General features: G+C 34.7%; 1 protein-coding gene across 3 annotated transcripts in view; it reads left to right on the top strand.

Moving 5' to 3' along the window:
- The window catches only part of NOL4 (nucleolar protein 4), a 288,625-nt gene that overhangs the window by 187,773 nt on the left and 75,844 nt on the right, over positions 1-25,008 (top strand). For 2 of the 3 annotated variants that reach the window (XM_045850009.1, XM_045850011.1), the window contains 3 exons: positions 3,952-4,131; positions 4,847-5,038; positions 24,603-24,716. In XM_045850009.1, coding sequence (XP_045705965.1) covers positions 3,952-4,131; positions 4,847-5,038; positions 24,603-24,716 — 486 coding nt within the window. The remainder of the gene's footprint in view (positions 1-3,951; positions 4,132-4,846; positions 5,039-24,602; positions 24,717-25,008) is intronic. The other variant, XM_045850010.1, reaches the window with a different exon arrangement.

The raw sequence follows: 25,008 nt of genomic DNA, 5'->3' as shown, positions 1-25,008 counted from the left end.
CAGTATGGGTGTCTGACACCGAATTCATGTGGTTCTTCCCTTATTTAGGGCACAATGAAGAAGTGAAAGTGTTGTCTTCATTTCTCTTGGCTGAAGTCAGACATTCGCCCCCCACCTCCCAGCTGCATCTCAGATCAAGCGCTGTGGCATTGCTGTCAAGCCATCTGTGCTCTGACCACAGAAAATGCAGACAGATTTGGCTTCCTTCTTGTGGGGACTTCTCTAGGTCTAGTGATGCAGTTATGTTAAGGGTGGGAAAATGTGATAAAGGAAAGTGCACATGGATTTTCAGAAGGGTCTTTGCTAAGGAAAGCCACATGTTATCTCAAGAGAAACAAATGGAATATATACCCCTATTTTGCCATGTATGATGCACTTCTTTGCCCAAATTTTTGAGGGAAAGATAAGGATGCACATTATACATGGGCATAATGATTACATGCCATGGGTGTATAATAATGGGTGTAATAATCCCATCTATAATGTATACAAAAATGTGAGTTTGCATTATGCCCAGCAAAATACGCTAACTAAGGCAAAAATTTGCCCTTATCCCCATAAACTAACACCTGTGTTTTAAGGATAATCAAATATGCACCTTTCATAGGCTCTAAGTTATGAATCTATAATATCTTTTGTATATTTTTAAAATCTGCTTTGTATTTTCTAGATTCATACCTGAGATATGAAAATAATTGCTCCTGAAATGAAGGCTTCCTAGGATGTGGTCACCTGAAGTTTTTAGTAAGGCAAGGCAGGCGTACGAAGCAATGACTGCCTTATGTTATGTGGGTTATTAGGGGCCTATAGTAATTTTTATTGTTTGATTCTATAGTATCATCCCAATACCCACATTTCCTATTTTTTGAAAGGAACTTATTTTCAGAACAGTTTTAAAGTTCACATCAAAATAGAGAGGAAGGTAAAGAGATTTCCCATATACCCCCTGCAGCTTCATAGTTTCCCCCATTAACATCCCTCACCAGAGTGGTACATTTGTTACAACGGATAAGTCTACATCCACAAATGATAATTACCCCAAACCCATAGGTTACATTGGGTTCACTCATCATAATATACATTATGGGTTTGGACAAATGGATAATGATATGTATCCATCATTGTAATATTACAGTTTTTCCTTGTACGTTGCCTGTTTATTTCTCTTTAACACCCACATTCAGCAACCACTTTTTTTTTTTACTGTCCATCATTTTGCCTTTTCTGTAATGTCATATTGTTGGAATCATATATTATGTCACCTTTTCTCATTGGATCTTATGGTTCCTTTATGTCTTTTCATAGCTTGATAGCTCATGATGTTTTCAGCGTCAAGTAATATTCCATTATCTGGGTGTACCACAGTTTACTTATCCAATTCTCTACTGAAGCATATCTTGGTTGTTTCTAAGCTTTGGCTATTACATATCAAGTTGTTATATGCATCTATATGTGCAGGTTTTTGCATAGGCATAAGTTTTTAACTCCTTGGGTAAATATTATAAGGTACAATTGCTGGATTGTATGGTAAGAATATGTTCAGTTTTATAAGAAAAAGCCAAACTCTCTTCCAAAGTGGTTGTACCATTTTGCATTCCCATCAACAATGAATGAGAGTCTCTGTTACCCCACATCCTGGTCTGTTTTCTGTGTTGTCAGCATTCCAGATTTTGGCCATCCTAACAGGTCTGTAGTGGTGTCTTATCTCATTGTTTTAATTTGCTTTTCCCTGATGACTTAGGATGTGGAACATCTTTTCATGTGCTTGTTTGTCATCTGTACATCTTCTTTGGTAAGATATATTTTAAGATCTTTGGTCCATTTTTAATATGGTTGGGTTTTTTGTTGAATTTTTAGTGTTCTTTGTATATTTTGGATAATGGTCCTTTATCAGATGTATCTTTTACAAATCTTTTTCCCCAGTCTGGGGCTTATCTTCATTCTCTCATATTTTTGAAGACCGAACAGTTTTGTGGAAAAAGGGAAACTAGTCTTGAATGCCAACTCTGTAGAGAGCACATCCTGGATGGTGTGAGGGGGATACAATCAGAAATTAATCTGATTGACCTTGAAAGCTATAGTTAGACCTTCCACGGTGAGGGGGCAAGAAATGAAACTCCACATGAGAAACAGAATTTAGAGTTTCAAAAATTTTAGTTGATATTATAGAGGATAAAAGCATTGATTATGCTTTAGATTTAGATCCTGAATATTCTCAAAGCCATTAAGAATGGGCTTTCTTTACCCTAAATGACTGGGACTATAAATCCTTTATGGTTCTAAGTGATTTTATTTATAGCATATGGCTGATTTGTCTCTCATAGTGTGTGTAAAAAGAATAAATTAGCTTGGCATATTTTAAATCACATTAAAATATGTGATTATAACATTATAATCACATTTTAACATTATAACATAATGTAACATTATATTATAACATTTTCCAAATATTGCACCTTGCCATTTAAGAACATATCCTAAAGACATATTCTATAAGGTATATTTTTCAAACATATGAAATATTTGCCTTGTATTTTATTAGGTAATAGCACCTTCTTAATGATTTAAACTAAAAATATGCTGGTTTTTAAATTTTGACTTTACTTTTAAGGTCAGTTGTCTATTTTGGTTTTATTATTTCTCCTCTGATATACAGTTGTGTTAATGCAATCCATAAAGCATGTTGGACATATGTTATCATTAAGGCATTTTTGAACATTGCTGATTTAAATTACCCACTGGTGAGATCTTTCAGAAGGATTTTATTATGGATAGATTTGAGGATAGCTGCTGCTTTTTACAGATGTTGTTATTTATTTATCAGGAGCCACCTTTGTATCTAAATTATTATGTGTGAAATCTGCATTTTTACTCTGGCTTTATAATGATTGATTTCTGTACCACTCCAGACTCAATTACAAGTGACTAAAACTCATATATATTCAAAATAAAAGGGATGGGGAGTGGATGATCTATGTTATTGTAGATGTTTGGGTTAATTTCCAGCACAGTTGTATCTAGATGTTCAAATGATGTTGTCTGGACTGCTTCTGTTCTGCGTAGCACTGCTGGATTCAACCTGATTTCAGTTACAGGCAAATTGTTTCACCTGGAGGTGAAGTTGAGGCACACATGTATAAGGTAGAGAAGGCTGATGCCCATAGGATTGCCACTTTCACTTGGTGAAACGCAGGGGCTCTTTCTGAAAGGAAAAGATGCTGGGCCAACAGAGAAGTAGGAGACACCACAGCAGGACCCATGGTTGGTCGTGGATACAATGATCAGTTTGTGAAAATTGTCTAGGTTGGCATTCATCATCTCTCAAACATTAGGAGACCCTGGGCTTGACCAATGATTTGGAGAAATCCTGATTACTTTTTTTCTAGACAAAATCAGTTGCCATCTTAAAACTCATACACAACATATAAACTAATTTTAAAGCATGTTATACAAATAACAATCCTATTCTCAATGATATTTTATATAGCCTTTATTGGGCAAGCCATATATGTCCACCCCTCAGTTTCCTTATCTGTTTAAAGAATACTAATGTAATTAGACTGACTAAGCTTTGAGGCCATTTCCATTTCAAAGAACTTGTGATTCGATGATTCTCTTGCAAAATTGATTACAGGTTGGTTTTACTTTTCTTTGGAACAGGGATATTGAGTGGAAAGAGTAATTGCTCTCAAAAAGCTAAATTCAATAAAACTTTGCGCAGTGATGGAAATGTTCCATGTGGCTATTGAACACTTGAAATGTGATTGATGTGACTGAGAAAATGAATTTTTCCTTTAAATTAATTTTGATTTAAATTAGAATACCACAGCTCCAGAATTATCAACTCATTTAAACAAGCCTTTGTATGAGAAAGGGTTGAAGTTGAAAATAAAACCAAATGCATGTTTGTGCAATGAATTTAAAAACAACAATTTCCTCCTTTCTTTTCAGTCTCCTGCACATAGCTACTCAAGCTATGACTCGGGCAAAAATGAGAGTGGAGACAGAGGTGCTGAGGACCTGTCTCTAAACAGAGGGGACGAAGATGAAGATGATCATGATGACCACGATGATTCTGAGAAAGTAAACGAGACAGATGGCGTTGAGGCAGAGAGGCTGAAAGCTTTTAATGTAAGTCCTGCCACACTCCCAGGTGTGGCTTAATTTTTACCACTTCACTTTCATGTTGTTGCTTGTTGGTAAAAGTGGATATTTTAGAGACATGTTTGTTTAATTTACAGAAGGATTTAAAAAGTACATGAAACACTCTTTGCCAACCAGACACCAGAATTGCTGTGTTTTGTTTAGAATTTTAAAGCCAAATGTGAGCTGAAAACTGGAGTTGTGTTGTGTGAGTATGCATGTTTACCTAGTGGATGAAGGGGGCCTCAGCTTATTGCTCCGAAGAGTTCGCCCGTCATCAGTTATTTCTGTTGCTTTCCCAGCTTATCTAATTATGCATGACAAAAGAGTCAGCTGTTTGTTTTCAGAGATTAGTACACTGTGCAGTGTAGCAATGGAGCAGTCTTATTTATCTTTAATAGAGAATTTTATGGGGTGCTTAATTGTCGCAGTCTACTGTTACTTCCTGATTTTTTTCTGCACAGTAGTCTATACTTTTCTGTCTGTCTGTGTCTGTCTGCCTTTCTCTCTTTCTCTCTTTTTATCCAACCATTTAGAAAGTCTTTAAAGGGTGTTTGCTTAAAATTTCTGGCTTTCCATTGCAAAGTTCTCCAGTGAATAAACCAAAAAAGAGTATTTTCCTATCAGTAATCAAGACAGAAAGCTAGGAATAGCAGAGAGCAGCCCTCCAAACCCTTCTCCTCTGTCTCCCTCTTGCCAACAGATGTTTGTCAGGCTGTTTGTAGATGAAAACTTGGACCGAATGGTCCCAATCTCTAAGCAGCCCAAAGAAAAGATCCAGGCTATCATTGACTCATGCAGGCGACAATTCCCTGAGTATCAAGAGCGTGCCAGAAAACGCATACGTACTTACCTCAAGTCCTGCAGGCGGATGAAAAGAAGTGGTTTTGAGATGGTGAGTTTTGAATTAAAACACAGCCCTAGATTCCATCCAAATCCCACATGTACACCATGACACTATTTTTTTTTTCATCTTAGTGTCTTTTTATTTTTTCCATAATGTCAGGTCAAAGGGGTTCTTGTTTGCTTGTTTGTTTTTCTCCCCCTTCTCCTTTCCATCTTCCTGAAGTATTTATCCCCTTTGTTTATCCAATAAGGAATACCTTGTGAATCCAGTGCTCACAGGCCCAGATGATTCATGTCATAAGCAATGAGGGTGATATGAGTAAAATCCCATGAGAACCAGCATCTCATTCATGTTCATTTTCTTTCTGTTACTACTCAAGTGGACATAAGGTTAATCAAGTCTTGAACTGAAGCGCCAGTTGTTGCTATAGATGGCATGTGAGAATGGCTTTTTGTGGAATGAAAGGATATGGATGGGTCCATCTAAATGACACCCAAATGGTTAACAGACAGCAAGCCTTGAAAATAAAGATCAGGGACTGAAAATCCTCATGTGAAAAATAAGGCTTTGTTGTACTCAATAAATATAACTGTGTGCTTGTGGATGGTAACATGAGCTTTTATGTTCAGCTGGGCTTTGTAGACAGGTGAGACTATACCAGTGTTAGATTACTTATGGGTGCAAATCAGATATCAGTTTTTTTAACTTAATTCTATTTCACCTTGCTCTCTAACTGTTACACCTATAAATAGTGCATATATTTATAATGTTTCTTTTTAATTTCTTAGTTTTTTATGTATGTGAGCAGAAATGTGCTGGCAATTTTCTGAAATATATATATTTTTTCCCTCTTGGCTCCATTAAAGCCAAGACTGTCAGCATTTGTGATCTGTGCCTCTTGGTTATTTGGTGTGATGGGGTAGGAATTGGCATGAATAGGAGAGGTTTCAGAGGATGTCATATATATATATAAGGAATCATTTTTTAACTGTGAATGAAATGACAAAAGTAACAAATCCACTGTGTGCTATTGATTTTCCTACATTGGCTTGTAAAAATAACTTTGATATTTTTAAAAAAGAAAATGACTGTTCTTATAGAGAAGCAGTCACCTGCGGAAATGGTAAGGAGCACCAGGTGTGGCCCCCACAGAGCCAGTCACTTAATCCACCTGTCCTCAGACACCTCCGGGCTGATAATCATTCCTGATTTATAAAGCTGTGAGAATTGTATAAATTGTCACACACAAAACTCTGTGAGCCATTTCTGACACACAGTAATCACTAAATAAATCTTAACTCTGAAAATGTTACCTATATTATTTAATTCTTTATTTGAAAAAAGCTTACCAAAATGTTTGCAGTATAAAAGCACAAAACCATCCATTTAGAAAATTTCTTCTCAGAATCACTGCACTGAAATCAGAGTTTGTGGTACAGAAGTCATTTTAAAATAAGAATGGCATAGCTGTGTCTGATCAAACTGAATTATAATAATAGGGGTGACATGATATAAGAGAGAAGAAAAGATGCTTGGAAAAAAGCTATGTTCCCCATTACTGAATTATTAAAAAATTATTACCACCTACCCAATAGAAGAAAGATGATAGACAAAAAGTATATCTAAACAGATGTAAAAGCCCAGAATCCTGGCATTGGTTCAGGATTACTAAGCAGTTGATATGAAATTCCAGTTAAAACTATGTCTCATTCAGAGAACAAAATACAATATATACCTTCCTTCTTTAGTAACAATAAAGATAATATTATGTTAATTTTTAAAATTTTAACAGCATCTAACATTATTATTTCTTCTTAATCTTTTAATGTTTAGAGATTCTTCTCTTTGGTAAAATCTGTTATTTTTTCGTGGTACAAATTTTTTATTAGTCATTATTTTAAAGAAAAAAATTATTTTCATATAGAATTCTTAATTTCTCCAAGGCATATTTGAGACATTCATGGGTTTTTTTCATTGATTGTATTTACCTCAATGAACATATATTTGTTGTAAACCTTGTGGTATGCGTAGGGAACAGAAAGTTGGCTACTTCAAAGTCAAATTGCTTTATAAACTAATCTTATGCTCTAAAAAGTGCTACTAAATTTAAATTTAATAATTTTCATTAATATAAGTATAATGCACATAACATTATATAAAATAATAAGGAGAAATAGGTGTCTGCCTGTTTATTATGGAAATATAACATATTCCCTGATTATTATGATGCATTGAGGTGGAAGTTGTGGAAAGTGAAATGCTTAAGATATAATACAAGGCCTGGTATAATTGTTAAATGAACAACATGGATGAAGACTGACGTTGTAGTTTAGGCCATTTTTAATATATTACTCAATAATGGACTACTGGAAATAACAAATTAAATCTCCCATCAAGTGGACACTTGGGGTTTTGGTTTGTTTTATGAATCACTTCATGGTCATGGAACCTGGGGAGAGTTATGTGTTGTTTTGAATAGTCATCTTTATCTAGAGCAGACGGGAAATGGAATCAGTAGGACAGATAGTAATCACTACTAAATATCGTACATGAATAGTTTTGCCATCATAAATTTTAAATTTAGTATAATATTAACAGGGATTTTAAAAAATTGAAACAACATTAAACAAAACATCTTTTCTATTGTGTTTAGTGCAGCTAGACACAAAGAAAATGGACCCTTTTCAGTATGTGATTGTTTTTACATGCAAATTACTCTACAATACTTAACAAGGCAATAAGGCAACCTAAAAAAGTTTCTAATATAGTTTCAAAATGGGATTGTTAGGTGTAGGATTATTTGGTAGGGGATTCTGTATTATAAAATGAAAGTGGCATTCAATAAACTTAGTTCTTCCAGTGAATCGGGATGTCTAAGCCAGGGGACTACTTAAGTAGAGTGAAATACTAAAATTATATGTTTCCTGCTGACTTTGATTAAGAAATTCAAAGAAGTATTCCCATAGAAGTGCTTTATCGCAGCATATTTTAGTACTGTACTTGAGAATCTTGGCATTCACTTTGACTAATTTTCTGCCGTCATTAATACAAAACCTATTTATGTTTAATTATTCTGCACTGTCCCTCAAGAGTTTACATTTCAACACAAATACTTTTAATTGACTGCCTACAATAATTAGAGTACATATTTATGCATTTTTATTTAACTGGAATTATCAAGACCACACAAATTTTCATGGCCAAAGCAGCAAAAATTTCTGTCATGACTATAAATATTTTCTATGATACATGAAATATAATAACTGTATTATGATACTTTCTACACATTTTCACATTATTACCAGTTCGTTGTTACCAAACATCTCAAATCATAAAATCCTTAGTGTTGAATACAAAAGGGCATCTATTATGAAAAACCTAATAAGTTTGATCCAGACTACTCTCCTAGTTTTAATTAGATTTTAAAAACCCAGTGAGTTAAACAGCTAATAAATTCATCCTTAGACAAAAATATTGAATTGTTACTGTTTCTTTTGTATGGCTTTGGCAAAATACTCCAGCTACATACTTTTTGAAGAGTATTTGTTGATCATTCCAGAAAAGAAGTGAATCTCTTCAAGTTGTCTGGATCCTGAATTCAAGAGCACCTCTAATGGGTGGGGTTGGCCCACACCTGAGTTATATGATTATGATTTCCCTTCTAGTTTTCTGAGTTTGCATTGTTAGAGACTCTTTCACCATGCTGCATACATTTAATACACGTTTATAAAACTCAAGTGAAAATTTTAGGGGAGGTAGTCACTTAGGCTCTCAGTCCTTCATTCACTTTATATCTCATATTTTGCCACTATACTAAGTTAGATCAACTATCCTAGATATTTGAATTCAGAAAAATCAGCCTCTTGAAAAAGTGCCCATTTACTTTTTAATATGATATAATTGACTATGTGTGTTTGAAACAATAAATTTCATGCAATGTTTTTGTAAATTTTGCCAAGGACATTATCCAATAAGCTACTTAATATCCACTACAAATGACTTTATTTCAGAAACTTCTAGAAAATAATACAAGAAAAAAAATGGTTTCTTCTGCAGAGAGTGCTTTTATGTTTTCTCATCACTAGGACTTGGTATAACTTTCATGTTCACTTTTATGCCTTCCTGCCGGGAATTTCAGAGTCTTTCTAATGTCCCAATTATCTTTTTGCTTAATTTATTTTAGTGTGCATATTTTGTTGGTGGATCTGATATCTATTGTAGGGGAAACAGATACAAATTTTAAAAACAAGTATGTATGTAATCTAATTACAGAAACACCATATTTTCATACCATCTTCTAAATTCTTATTCTTAATATTTCTTTTTAATTACATTCTATCATAACTTTTTTCAGTAATTTTGATATCTGACCTTCTTATCTTACAGTTCTTTCATCAGAAAATAAATATTTAATGTTTAGGAAATGGTACATTTTTAAGGGAATTTGACTAATTACACCATTTGCTTCTACTCGCCTAATGCAGCCCAAAGTAGAGGGTTCAGAGTTTGTTTTTAATTCACAGCTTCCCTGCTATTGGAAGCATTGCAAATGCTACAGTGACACTTGCTATTCCTTTTTAGCAAGTAGAGATGTTATAAAAAATGAACAAGTGCTTCTTTAAAGTAAAAATTTAATCAGAAATATACCCAGCCCTTCATACAAGATTCTGATTAAAACCTTTATAAACCTGTATAGCCAGTATTATTTAGAACATTGCTCCATCAACCATCCCAACTCTTCCACATTTTGTATTCCTTCTTCACTGAGAAGAAAATTTCTTCTGCATAAAAATGTTCCTAGATTCCAAGGAAATATTTAATCTTATAACTCCTCTTTGACAATCTGAGTCCATCTTTCTTTGCTAGATCTTTTGAAAGATTATTTTTACACTCATAGATCATACCCATTACCACGAACTCTCTTGGTCATTCTTCACATTAAAATTCTGGTTCTCACCATATTGAATTAGTTCCTATGAAGATCATATGACTACCTTTGTGCCAAATCCAAAGATTGCATCCTCAACTAAATAGGCCTCATTTCCTCGAAACTCTTATTTCTATTCCTCCTCTTTTACTTTTATTTTCTTCTGGGCACTTTCTAAAATTCTAGGCTTGGCCATGTACTGCATATGATCCTATCCACAGCTGCAGAGGTCTGCCCCCATACACTGTACTTCACTCTCAAGTAGAGTCCCAGTTACTTACCAAGCTTTGGTATTTCATTCCAATTCATTCTTGACCAGTTTACTGTTATATCTTCCCTGATCTCTTTTTAAATTTTTTCAATAATACTCAGCATACCTAATTATATTAGTTCCAGGTGTACACCCCAGTGATTAGACATTGTAGAGCTTACTAAGTGATCATCCCGATAAATCTCACACCCATCTGACACCACACACAGTTATTAGAATGGTGTCTGTGATCCCTATTCTGTACTTCAAAGCCCCATAACAGTTCTGTTCTAACTATATGTAAATATATTATCCCGGTATCTTTTCTAACTATATGTAAATATGTATCATTCTACCTAATTTTTTGCTTATAATTTTGATTTACTTTTCTTTTGAAAAAGGCCCCCAATTTTATAATTTTCAGGCACAAATCCTGGTTCTGTGCATGCCTAGGAATAGACAGTAGGGAGGCAGTATGAGATGGAACTCAGTTTACAGGATTATACAAGAATATAGGTAAGAAATAGAAAGGGATAGAATTAAAATGATAGATAAAGTTCAAAATTACAGGGATGATTTGGGAAATTCAGCAAAGGGAGAATAAAGAGAATTCAGTAAGTGGCAGGATGCAAGCCATCCTTGTAATAAACAGTCAAAATCTCATGTCAAGTTTATGAACACTGGTGTAAAAGACAATAGACAAGTCCAGAGGAATTTACCCGTGATTTGGTAGATGAGGTGGAATATCAGTGAAGACAATGAGTGATGGAGAATGATGGGTGAAAAGGTAAAGGAATTAATAGGTACAAATTAGTTACAAATTAATTACAAATTATTAATAGGTGCAAATCTCCTTTTGCCACGGGAGCAGCCTTCCTCAATTCTGGCTTTGTTGGTGTCAAACATTCCCATTTTAGAACAAATTCTAAATTTTTATGTGTTAAGTATAGTCTTTTGAAACTGAGAGGCTAAGTTTCAATTCCTGGCTTAGTTGAATTCCTATAAAATTTTATGTGATGTTTCTGAGTCCCCATTTTTCCAAAGGAGAGGGCTGTTGGACTATTACATGTAATAATGTATATAAAATGTTTAGCATATAATCTTGCCTCTTTCTTTTAATACGCTCAACTGTTTTCTTTAACACAATGAACCACCAGGTATGGGATTGCGCTTTTTCTCTCAATGTGTGCTCTCCCGGTTCATTGATTTTTTTCCTGACTCAGGACTTATGGATACTATTGTCTCATCTCCTAAGTGTATTAAAATTGAAGGATAACTAAAATAATAGCCAAATAGTTGTCCCAGTTACTAATTCTTGCATGTTTTAGTTTTAGTAAAATGTTGATCTGAATCTTACGGAATACCACACACACACTGCAACCCCCTTCCCTCTGCAAATACATACAAATCCTAAGTAAAATGTAATTTTTAAATACCTTGTTAAGCTCAAAAGAGAGAAAAGAAAACCCCCAGGCCATAAAATTGATAGAAACCTCATAGATAGAATTATAAACTCTTAATTAGATAGGGTAGTAGACTACGAAGGTAGAAAAAATGGGGTCTGAATACCCACTCAAGTTCAGATGTGGATTTTTGTTTGTGACTAGGCAGGAACATGAACTGAATACTGTGTGTGAAGCTTGGACCCTGGAAGGGCTACTTCTTTATCAAAGGGGAATTCAATCATCTAATTACAACTTTGAGAAATAATAATAGGTATCATAAACATTGAAATGGAAACCTTACAGATAGATTAACTAGAAGATAAGATTCAGCCAAAGAGAAAATCCATTAATGTAAAACTATAGAAATTACTCACAGAAAAAAAGAGAAAGGAAATATGAAAAACAAAATTTAAGCTGGAGAAGAGAATGATAAAGATATATCTAATAGCCATTCCAGAAAACTTAGAAAAGGACAACATTCAAACAGATGAGGAGGAAGAAATTTTTAGAATTGAGTAAACCATTGAATCCCAAGAATAGAGAAATAGACCAGTCCTGAGCAGCATTAAAAAAAATACAAAACAACAAATCCATCCATACATATATCACAGTAAAAACCACAGACCCAAGAAATTATTCTTAAATGCCACCAGGAAGAAACAAGAGTTTCTCTAAACCAGAACAACACAATGAACACATTTCTTGTCCTCAAAAATAGATGTCAGAGACAATCTTCAAAATACTAAGGAAAAAAGTCTTCAAAAATGTTTAGAGAAACTACTTTTAATCTGTAAATCAATGTGCAGCTAAACGCCACTTCCAGAGTGGTGAAAAAAGGTATTTCAGACCACTACTGGTGTTACCACTCACGGGCTGTCTCTGGACCAACTATAAAGTCCTCTGAGAATGAGGAAACTGAACCCAGAAGGAAGCGGTGGATAATTAGCAGTCTTGGTGAGGAAATCTGAAGAAAAGCACTCTGATTTTATAGCCAGTGGATTTGGTTTTGATCTGTGCTGTGTCATTTGTCACTTGTGGACCTCATAAACCTGAGCTTTAGTTTCCTTATGCAAAAAATGCAAACACATGGCACTTATCTTACACATGTAAACCAACAGCACTTGAAATAGCAACATAAAAATCTCCTACCTCACCCAGTACATGGTATCTGAGGAACATGATAAAATGCAATTTAATCTGAAATTTTATTTTGAGGTTCCCTGTACTGGGAAAGCCTCACTGTCTCTGACGACGACTCGGAGAACTGAATCAAATATGTTGTCTTTATCTACTTAGTCCACACTTCTAGCTAAGAGCAGCCCTATATCTCTCTTTCTTCTGTGTGCAAATTTTACTTGTGATACCTGTAGTTTTATTTTATCCTGTCTCATATTACTTTTACTTATGTATGGACCTTAGCTCCCTAATACTAAGTTCCGTTTCTTGAGTCCTGTGCTGCTTAATTTGTGCCTATCTTTATCACCCACAATGTTGTATACGGTGCAATTAGTCGCTCATGAAAACTGATCAATACATGTTCAGTTCAATTAAAATTATCGAATGAATGATGAGTGAGTGAATGGATATTTATTCATGTTTTAGTTTGTGATAGAAATCAGTTGAGAGATAAGCTAATTTTTATTATGTGCTATGTGTCTCACAGTGTTCTGCAATTGGTATTTGGATTTAAAAGCTACTGCTGACTGAAATTCTAGCCTAATATATTTTAAATCTTTAGGGAGTATTTTCCCTCAAAGTGTAGACAGTTATGTAATATAAATCAACTCTCTTTTAACTCTTGGAATACTATTTTAAAAATTTGTTCATCTATTTGGTCATTAGTGTGAATAGGTAGTGACATAAATGTCTAAATACAATGTTGTATAGTTTTAGGTTTCACATGTCAACTATTAGGGAAAAGACACTATGGTCCACAATAATCATAAGTATGTATAGTCACTTATTTTCAGAAATAAAAGATTTTTTAGTGGAGATTTAAATAAATGGACACTTAGTTAAAAATGAAAATATGTCATTTTGGTTGATAATTTCCTTTATCCTGTCTTGATCACAGGTTTTGCCCTATGACATTAGCTAAACTGGACTCTAGGTATTAATTATGAGACTATGTAAATAGAAGGTCTGTCCAGAAAAAGTCCAGACATTGTTAATACAATAAGAATGGTTTGTGCAACATTGGCATAACCTGACAGCCAAGGAAGAGTGGACTGCAATGCACATGCATGAACAATGACAACTTCATTGTACTAGTCATTGGGGGTGGTAGACACCATTGAGTGAGCACCTGTACTGTGTGGCCATCACATTTAAAATAAGCAAGTAGAACAACAAATCTGCATCAAACTTTGCATTAGCTTGAACATTCCTCTACGGAAACTATTCAGGTGATTCAGAAGGCTTTCAGGCACGATGCAATGAGTGCAGTGCAAATAAAAGTGTGGCACAACACTTCAAAGATGATTGAGAGTCTGTTGAAAGTGATCCACGTTCTGGAAGGCTTGGATCAAGAAGAACACCTAAGAATGTTGAACATGTCAGGGCTGCAATCAACAAAGATCAGCGACTGGCAGAACTAAAAGCTGATCTGGGGATTCCAAAAACTACTGTGTCCAAGATTTTGACACAGGTTCTTGGCATGAAACATGTTGTGGCAAAATTTGTTCTGTGGCTTCTGCTACCAGAGAGAAGGAACATCATGCTGCAGTCACTAATGACTTGATTCAAACCATTACCAATGATACAAACCATTACCAGATTTCCTCAAGGAGGTCATAACCAGAGATGAATCATGGATCTATGGCTATGATCTGGAAATGAAGGCCCCACTCATCCTAGTGGAAGTAGCCTGGTTCTCTGAGCCTGATTAAGGTGCAGCAAAGTCACAGTAAGATCAGACCATGTTAACTGTGTTTTTTTATTGGAAAGGTGTTGTCCGTCATAAGTATGTCCCTCCAGGCCAAACAATTAACATGGAATTCTACCTCAATGGTCTTTGTCAGTTAAGAGATGCAATTTGATGAAAACAGCTGCAGCTATGGGCAACTGGTGATTGGCATCTTCATTACCACAATGTGCCTGTTTGTGCATCATGCCTTGTGCAGAGTTTTTGGTGAAATTCTGAATAATTTGGTGAAACATCAAATTATCCAGGTGACTCAGCCCCTCCTACAGCCCAGATTTGGTTCCCTACAACTTCTGGCTTTTCCCAAAACTAAAATCACCTTTGAAAAGGGAGAGATTTCAGACCATTGATGAGATTCAGGAAAATACGATGGGGCAGCTCATGGCAATTCCAAGAAAGGATTTTCCAATGTTTTCAACAATGGAAAAGATGCTGGTAGAACTGTGCGAGGTCCCAAGGTACCTACTTTGAAGGGGACTGAGGCATCATTGTCCTATGTACAATGTTTCTTGTATCTTTTTCAATAAATGCCTCTTTTTCATTTTATATGGCTGGATACCTTCTGGACAGACCTTGTATATAAGCATGCATATATATATATATATATATATATATATATATACACACACACACACACACACACACATATATATATATAAAATCAACTATAATTCCCTATGTCTTTGTGAAAGATGATTATTAAAAGCCAATAGTGTTTTAAAATCAAGGTCAAAGCATAGAGCATTACTTCATAGTAAAATATTTACAATCTAACCATCAATGAAGATTAGTTAGAATTTTTAAAAAAACATTAAAAACTCCTTTTGAATTAGTCAAGAGAATTTTCTCTAGAAACTGGAAAGCCTAGTGGTTCACATACAGCTCTTAGGGCTCAAATGTCAGGGTTTGATGCTCTCCCATTAACTATGTTTCTCTTGTATACTGCTGAGCCTTCAAATGGGTCTTCACTACCTGTTGGGAAATACCACCATCAGCAACTCTTAGCCTCTGTCCTTAAAACTTATGATCCAAGAGCAGTCTTCTAACTTCAGGTTGGTTACCATAAAAGGACCTAGATTGGCCCTTTTGGGGCATATGTCCATCCCTCAGATCAGTCCCAGGGAATACATAACAAGCTCCCATGACTGTTCGGTCCTAAATCATGTGGCAGGGTCAGTTCAATGACATGCTTTGCCAATAATTTCCACCAAAACCACACAGGATGAGCTAAAGACAATTTGACCTGCTATTTTAGTCCACATTCACCACCCTTACTTGAAGTCTTGGCTCAGTTGTTCAGGATTTGTAATTTCTCAGGTTTTGGAAGCATGATAGCATATATATTCTGTTTATTGTAGAACACTGACAATGGGGTCTGAGAAAACTTTCCAAATACAAATATATTATTTCTACCGCATATGTGAATGTGCATGGAAAAGATTGTAAATATTCTCATGTCATTTTTTTATGCCAACTGAGTTTGCCCCAAGTTGCTAAAAAATCTTTCAGTTTATACCATATTAGGATTTCAAAATTGCCAATTAATGGTTGAGAGTCTGTAATAAAGATGCTTTGTTGGATGTGTGTTATACCCTACATGCTAGGTGTTATACTAGCTTATAAAGTAAATTCTGTGATGGGAGAGATAGTATGGTTTACCCCCATGTCTTTGGACTTGGCACAGCTCCTGACATATAGAAAGTGCTCATTAAATGTTTGTTGAATCAATAAGTGAAGATATCAATGACTTTATGGACATTATTATTTCATGGAATTGTAACAACTGACCTGTGATACAGAGATTTTTTTGTTCCCAACTTACTGACCAAACCTCAGTTTTGCCATTTATGAAAATAAAGATAATGAGACTTGGCAGGATGAGTGAGACTCAGAGAAATTAAATAGCAAAAGTGGTCAGACAGATTGCAAGTGGTTGATTACACAGTAATATCCAGGTCAATCTGACTTAGTTGCTGAACTGTTCTTTATTCCACGGATGTTTAGAAATGAAGCTACATAAGCTCCTAAACTCCTAAGGCTTAGAAGCTGAGACTTTTACTCAGCCTGTGGCAATTATACCTTTAGGTGTAGACATACTATTTTGGGGCAATAGAATATGAGAATCATCCAATCTACAGAATTCTGAAATCATTTATTTTCATAAAATAACAAGATTAGTAGAAACAACCTTAATGTAAGGCCATATAAACTTTGACTACTGAATCATTTGCTGTCTTTATTTTGAAAGAGCTCATTCTACACAGTCTTGGGTGGGTGTCACTATTGCTGTCAGTCTGGTCTCGTCTAATACTTAATTGAGCTGTACCTAAACACTAGAGTCTAGAAACCATTGCACACTAACCCCTGAACAGAGTCTTACAGTTTTTACTTCTTTGTACATTTTTATAATTTTGAAAATCCTAAAGCATCTGACATACACAGCAGAAGTTCAGAGGACTCTAACATTGCTTAGTTTGTACTTTTAAGATCAAAAATTGGAATAGTTTGTTGGTGTGGCAGTACGCTTTACATGCACATGTAAGGAAACACATTTACATTGTGCCAACAGCACTCACGTCTGAAGTCCCCAATTAAAATGTGATTTTTTTGAACTCCAAAAGCTCCATGTGACAGTTTAGCCATCTGTTTAATGTAACAGCCACCACCGATTTGGGCATAGATAATTATTATGATAAGGATGGTGCTGGGGAAAGATCAGCTCACCCCAGTTGAGAATGACAGTTAATTAAGAAGAGATAATTAGTGAGGGGTGGTTAGCACTGTATTATGTCCTGGGAAAGAAATAGGTATAAAATCTTCTCAATCTAGATATAAATCATGTAGAATGTAAGATTATAGACATTTGGAATCATTATTTTGTCCAATATGTATATTAAAATATTACATATTAATAAATAGCATGTTTTCTGAGCTATATTCAACCAGGAGAAGTATTATTTTCATAAATTATCTTTTGAATTCTTTGCATTGAATTTTTTTTGTCAAAATATTTTTCTCTCAAGTTATTGCACGGAGCTTTTGTGTTACACAGCCCCCCTTACTGCTGTGAGAGGAAATCTCCAGCCCTCGTCGCTGGGGGAACCTGCGACTACAGCCCTTAACACACTTGGCTAATTACCTGCCAGGAAGACCTAAAAGCAGAGATATTTAGAATAAGTGCTCTATTATTAAAAGTGGTGAAGGAAAGGAGAGTGCCCATGAAGGTGAGTCTAAAAACTCAGACTAAATAATAGTTTTAAATTTCTCTATTATAAAATTGTTTTTCTAAGGAGCAAACTTGATTAATTTCCTCGTATCTTAGTAGAAGTGTTTTTGAGCTATAAAAATATGTAAAGGCCAAATTATGGAGGAAAACTCAGCAAGACTTTCTTATTTAGTATCGTATAAGTGCAGTGTAACTGCGTTCAATGTATGGTGAGGAACATTAGCATTTATTATGAGCTAATTGGGGATTTTAATAGGACTGTCTCACAGGAGAGAAAGAACTTCTCTGCCTGTCTCCTCATTTCACTTTGGGTATGAAACTCAGCTTTATTATGTTTTGTGTACAGTAGTTTCTGGATGTTGTGTACAGTGCCATTTCCAGCTGTTCCAACCTGAAAATCTTGATAATTTAGATTGTGTCCATTTAGAACATGTGACAGAACTTAGATAAGTGACATTTTATCTTTGGGTTCTTAGTGAAGAGGGTTTTAAAGAATTAATAATGAGATGTATTAGGATTTCAGTCACCTTAAGAGAAGGATTTTAGAGATCCTAATATATTCTTTGTTTAAATGTGAAGTGGATTTTGCTCTAAATGGAGTCCTCTGCAGGAACATGTAGTATGTAAGAGCTTTAGCTTTGTTTAAGCTCACTGAGGCCCTACTTGTAAAGTGAGAATATGCAATTATTTACTATGGATTATTCCCAACTTATCAGATTTAGATATCAACCCAGGTGTTTCCACATACATGGGTGTGTGATCTTCAAGTTACAGCCTCTCAAACTTCAATTGATTTTTTTCCTAAAATATGAATAATATATAAGTACTTTTCTCAAGGGTTGTTTGGAAGACTGAATTAGATAATGAATCTAAGCTTTTCATATTAATGCCTGCACATCCTAAGCACACAATGAGTTATTAATATTAATTTTAAAATTAAATTACTGGTTTCCTACTCAGAAGAACATATTTTATTATATTTGAGATAGAATAGATTCTTTGAAAAATACATGTATATTCTTTAAATTGTAATAAAGGTTTTATTAATTTATTCTTCTCTACTCTTTAATGAACTTGAACCATTTATTATGGTTGTAATACTTACATGCAAAGGGCTATCTTTGTTGGCTTACATATTAGTTGAGCACAGCAGTTTGTCAGATCTTTCTCTAGAATAGTTTATATTATTAATGACAAATTATGTAAAGAGAATGAGACTGTTGAGAATTGGGAGACATGAAACCTGGCTTCAAGATTTAGTTCAATTTGTCCTTTGGCAAATTACTTAATCTATCGGGGTATAAATTTCTTCAGACTTAAGAGAAGAAACTCGTTTGAAATAATTCCTACAGCCCTTTGCAGTTACTAAATTATAATTCTATAATAAACCCAGAACAACTCTATTTTCAAAATGATACTATTTAACTACTGGCAATTACTAATCATATATCTTTGCTTCTACTTATTTTTCCTATTTAATAGGAAACCATACATGATTGCTTTATCTTGAAGTTGATTTTTTCTAAAATCTTGAAATATTAGGTTATTCACTGACCTTTAAAAATATCTGGCTCCACTTATTCTAGCATTCAAAAAGACCAATTTAATATATCTGGGAAAGACCCAACTCTATGATTTTCTCTGAAAGGAAAATTATATAAATTATCATGTATAACAACTTGTATTAGTCTAGTAAAAGTTGTTTTCCATTTTACTTTTTTAAAAAGCAGAATTTGAAAAGAAATGCTACTGATTTTAATTGAAGGGATATTTGTCTTCCCTCTGTTCAATTTTTATGTTGTTAAGGAATTTTTATATTTATTACTCAATCAGTCTAAAAATGTTCATATTATATACTTACGTATATACTTCCAAAATTATTCCAAACTTTGAATAGCTACCTAATAGAGAAAAATAAAGTCTTAAGAACAGAATTACATCTCTCTGAATTTCATGTAGCTACCAAGAATTATTTTATTCAGATTCTCTTAATTCAGTCCCTAGAACTAGATAAAGGATCTAATATAATAGTTTATAAAGGTGTGGACACATTGACTTCTATCTGAACAATGCTAGCTATAGTAAAAAATACAGATTTTTCTTCTATAATGGAACCTTCTTATTCCAGTGTTCCCACAATACCTCTGCCTCAAAACATAATTCAATTGAAAAAGACATTTAGTACCTAAATCCTATGCAGTTTAGATTATAATTTTGAGACTTGCTGTGGCCATCTTTGAATGACACACGGGTTTTCTAGATTAATATATTTCTTATTCTAGGCTAAAGTATCTTATCCACACTCATCAAAGTACAGGATGAAATCAAGAAACAATATGAGTTTTAAAATTGTATTTACATATTTATGGCAATTTTTTTAGGTTTACCTCATTTGACCTTCCTCTCTTTCCAGTATACAGCCCTAGCTTTCTAATTTCCTTTTCAAAATTGCTGCTGCTGAATTTTCCCTTCCATCTCAGGGTCTTTCGTCTCTTTCTTTTGTAAAAATGACATTCAGAATATCCTAATGCTTTATTGTCAAAGTTGTCCAGCTATCATTTCAGACATCTCACAGAGTTAGCTGCTGGAAACTGTTCCCTATTCCTTTCCTACCTATCATCTGCAGAGGTTGCTTTGGGGTGGTAGCAGGAAGAAGTTCGCTGAGGCAGCTATGGAAACTACTACCTAGTTCCATAGCTAGGTAGTTCCTGGTCTCTTTCTACACTAGACAGGTTCCAATGAGGAGTATCTATTAAAACACTGTGGCCTGGATCCAGCCATTCTAGAATATTGTTTGAAACATAAAAACCATGGTTCAGTTTACTACATGACATTTTACATGCCAGAGCTGGCAAAATGAATCAAGTACCATAAAGCTATGCTCATATTCATTCATGTACAAAAGGAGACAGGTCTCTGTTCAGAGGCTTCTAATAAATGGCATCTCTACATATTTTAGACTGAGACTTTGAAGACCATAAAGTGGCACACCAATGTATATGCTGGATTCCCAAAGGAACTTTTATTTTGTAATTTTATATTTTGCTATCTCATCTGGTATAATTTTCATGTTATTTCTTATCTTTCATTTGGTTATCTTCATTAGAAAAACTGCTCAAGGATCAATAAATCCAGGAGCTATTTCTTTGAAAAGATAAACAAAACTGACAAGACTTTAACCAAATTCATCAAAGAAAAAAGAGAGAGGACCCAGATAAATAAAATCAGAAATGAAAGAGAAGTTGCAACTGATATCACAGAAATACAAAGAATTATAAAAAGTTATTATGAACAACTATATGCCAAGAAATTGGGCAACCCTGGTGAAATGGACAAATTTCTAGAAACATACAACCTGCCAGAACTAAAGCAAGAAGAAGCAGAATGCCTGAATACTGATGACAACTAGTGAAATTGAAGCAGTAATCCAAAAACTCCCAGCACACAAAAGCCCTGGGCCAGATGCCTTCACAAGTGAATTTTACCAAACATTTAAGGAAGAACTTACTCCTTTTCTTCTCAAACTATTCCAAAAAGCTCAAGAAGAAGGGAGACTCCCAAACTCTTTTTTTATGAGGCCAGTATCATCCTAATTCCAAAACCAAGTAAAGACACAACAAAGAAAGAAAACTACAGGCCAGTATCTCTGATGAACATAGATGCTAAAACCCTCAACAAAATACTGACAAATCTGGATTCAGAAATACATTAAAAAGATCATACGCCATGATCAAGTGGGATTCATCCTAGGGATGCAAGGACAGTAAAATATTTGTAAATCAATAAATTTAATACAACACATAAACAAAATGAATAGCAAAAGCCACATAATCATATCAATAGATGTTGAAAAAGCATTTGATAAAATCCAGCACCCATTTATGATAAAAACACTCCTCAAAGCCATAGGTGAGAAACCTACAGCCAACATTATATTCAATGGTCAAAAACTAAAAGTTTTCCCCTAAATATCAGGAGCAAGATAAGAGTGTCCTCTCTCACCACTCTTATTCAACACAGTCCTGGAAGTTCTAGACACAGTAATCAGACAAGAAAAAAAAATAAAAGCCATCCAAATTGGAAAGGAGGAAGTAAAACTGTCAGTATTCCCAGATGACATGGTAGTGTACATAAAAAACCCTATAGACTTCACCAAAAAACTGCCTTACTTAATAAGTGAATTTTGAAAAATGGTAGATACAGTTAATATTCAGACATTGATGGCACTTTTGTACAGCAACAATAAAATATTGGAAAAGCTGGAAAATCCCACTTACTACACGAATAAGAAAAATAAAGTACCTAGGAATAAATTTAACCAATAAGGTGAAAAACCTATATTTGGAAAACTATAAAACACTGAAGAAAAATTAAGGAAGATACAAATAAATGGAAGCATATACCATGTTCATGGGTTGGAAGAATTAACATCATTAAAGTATCCATACTACCCAAAGCAATCTATAGATTCAATGTAATTCCTATTAAAATACCAATGGCATATTTCAGAGGTAGAAAAAATATTTCAAAAATTTATATGGAACCAAAAAAAGACCCTGAATAGCCTCAGCAATCTTAATAAAGAAAAATAAAAGTAGGAGGGATCACAATACCCAATATCAAACTATACTACAAGGCAAAACAGTCTGGTACTGGCATAAGAACAGACACATAGATCAATGGAACAGAATAGAGAACCCAGAAATAAATCTAGTCTCTACGGTCAATCAATATTTGACAAAGGGTGCATGAGCATGCAATGGAGTAAGAATAGCCTCTTCAATAAATGGTGTTGGAAGAACTAGACTGGTACATGCAAAAAAATTAAACTAGACCACCAACTTACACCATACACCAGAATAAACTCAAAATGGATAAAAGACTTAAATATAAGTTGTGACACCATAAAAGTCCTAGAGGAAAACATAGGTAGTAAAATTTTAGATATATTGGCCAAAATATTGCTATGTGGGTTATCTCCTAGGGCAACGGAAATAAAGGAAAAAATAAACAAATGGGACTACATCAAACTAAAAAGCTTTTGCACAGCTAAAGAAATAATCATTGAAATGAAAAGGGAACTGACTGTATGGGAGAACGTATTTTCCAATGATACCATCAGGCAAGGGTTTGATCTCCAAAATATCTAAAGAACTCATATGACTCAACACTAGGAAAACAATTAAAAGATGGACAAAAGATCTGAATAGACACTTCTCCAAGGAGGACATACAGAGGGCCCATAGATACATGAAAAGATGCTCAATATCACTAGCCATTAGAGAGATGAAAATTAAAACCACAATATCACTTCACACATGTCAGAATGGCCATTATTAATAAATGAATGCTAGCAAGGATGCAGAGCAAAGGGAAACCTAGTGCACTGTTGGTGGGAATGCAGACTGGTGCAGCCACTGTGAAAAACAGTATGGAATTTCCTTAAACTAAAAATGGAACTGCCTGTAGACCCAGCAATTCTACTGCTGGGAATATGCCCAAGAATTCTGAAAGACCAATTGAGAAGAACTTAAACACCCCACTGTTCATAGAGGTGCTATTTACCATAGCCAAGTGCTGGAAACAGCCTAAGCACCCATCAGTAAATTAGGGGATACAAAAACTATGGTACATTGACACAATGGAAAACTATGCAGCGAAAAGAAAGAAGGAACTCCTATCTTTTGCAACAGTGTGGACAGAACTAGAGAATATTATGCTAGGTGAAATAAGCCAGGCAGTGAAAGACAAATACCATATGAGCTCACCTGTAAGTGGAATCCAATGAACGAATTAAACTAATGAACAAAATAGAACTGGAGTCATGGAAACATGGAGCAGACTGGAAGTTATGAGAGAGAAGGTGGGAGGGAGACAATCATGGAAAGAAGAGGAAGGGACTAGACAAAGAACATGTATGAATGACCCACGAACATGGACAACAGTGTGGGAATTGACTGTGGGAGTGGAGGGGGATGGGTGGAGGAGGGCAAAGAGGCAGAAAGGAAGTCCACTGCAATAGGATAACAATAAAATGATAAACTGTTCAATATCATTAAATACTTCATCTTTCAGTTAGATGATTTTTTTATGTAATCATGAGAAAAGAGTAGAAATCTTTCAGATTATCACAAATGATATGGAGAGTTGAAAACAGTTTATAGTTAGGAGCTTAGTTGGGGAGGTTAGTTAATTTCCATGTGGACTACATAGAAGATGGATTTTTAACATGTACTATTAATATTAACATAAATAAAACAGGCACACACACATCTCATATCTAAAACATCAATTTTTTGTTATATCAGTATTCTATTTCTGACTTTTTAGTTTGTATTTAAACTGAAGTATCTTAGAGGATTTTGTCATGTCAGTTATCACAACTTACACTGTAAATCTTCATAATATTTCATATTAATATTGTTTGACATGGTCTGAGTGTCTGTCAAGTTTTTCCAACTCTGTTTCAGCCCTGTCACTTGTTTTTGTTTTGTTTTGTCATATGTTATAAAAGAACTAAATAACTTCTTTTATTTGCAAAATCCGGTCAGCAGTTTTTCCGCTGCCTGTTCAAACTCCAGGTTAATGGCCCAGACTGAATACTGGTGACAGTGGAGTTAGGGGAACGAATGATGGATCTGTGTAGCAACTAGAGCTTTAACCTCTAACTAGCTTTCATTTTTCATCTTTGCAATTTCCATTTCCTCCTTTTATTGAAATAAGTTGAGTTGAAATAAATGGATATTCCTGCACATCCTGTGAGCTCTTCTGAGAAGAGCATTGGCCTGTGAATGATACTGTTAATAATTTTTTCATGTTTTCTCTCTCTCTTTTTTTCTAGTCTCGACCTATTCCTTCCCACCTTACTTCAGCAGTTGCAGAGAGTATCTTGGCTTCAGCCTGTGAGAGTGAGAGTAGAAATGCCGCCAAGAGGATGCGTCTGGATAGACAACAGGTACCAAGGAGTCTTGTGGTCTGGTGCACACCAGCTATAGTAAATACGGTTAATTTAGTCTGATTTATGTAGAAGAGCAAAAATGGTTTACTGGACCATTTACTATCTTTGAAGTACACAAAGATAGAATTTTTGTGTCTTTATAATAAGAATTTAAACTTGAAAATGCATGTTCATGAGGTCAGTGGAGATCTAACAAGAACAAAAATGTCCTGTGGCGAGAAGTGGACAGTTGTGAAGTTTGTGAGTTATAATTTTGTTTAGCATCCTATTTGAAGGTCGATTATCCAAA

The sequence above is a fragment of the Phyllostomus hastatus genome, unplaced genomic scaffold (genome assembly GCF_019186645.2).
Source record: "Phyllostomus hastatus isolate PE091 unplaced genomic scaffold, TTU_PhHast_1.1 phas_contig_80, whole genome shotgun sequence".
In the NCBI taxonomy this organism is placed as follows: domain Eukaryota; kingdom Metazoa; phylum Chordata; class Mammalia; order Chiroptera; family Phyllostomidae; genus Phyllostomus; species Phyllostomus hastatus.
The sequence above is the reverse complement of the archived record's forward strand: the minus strand, read 5'-3'. Positions and strand labels throughout refer to the sequence as shown.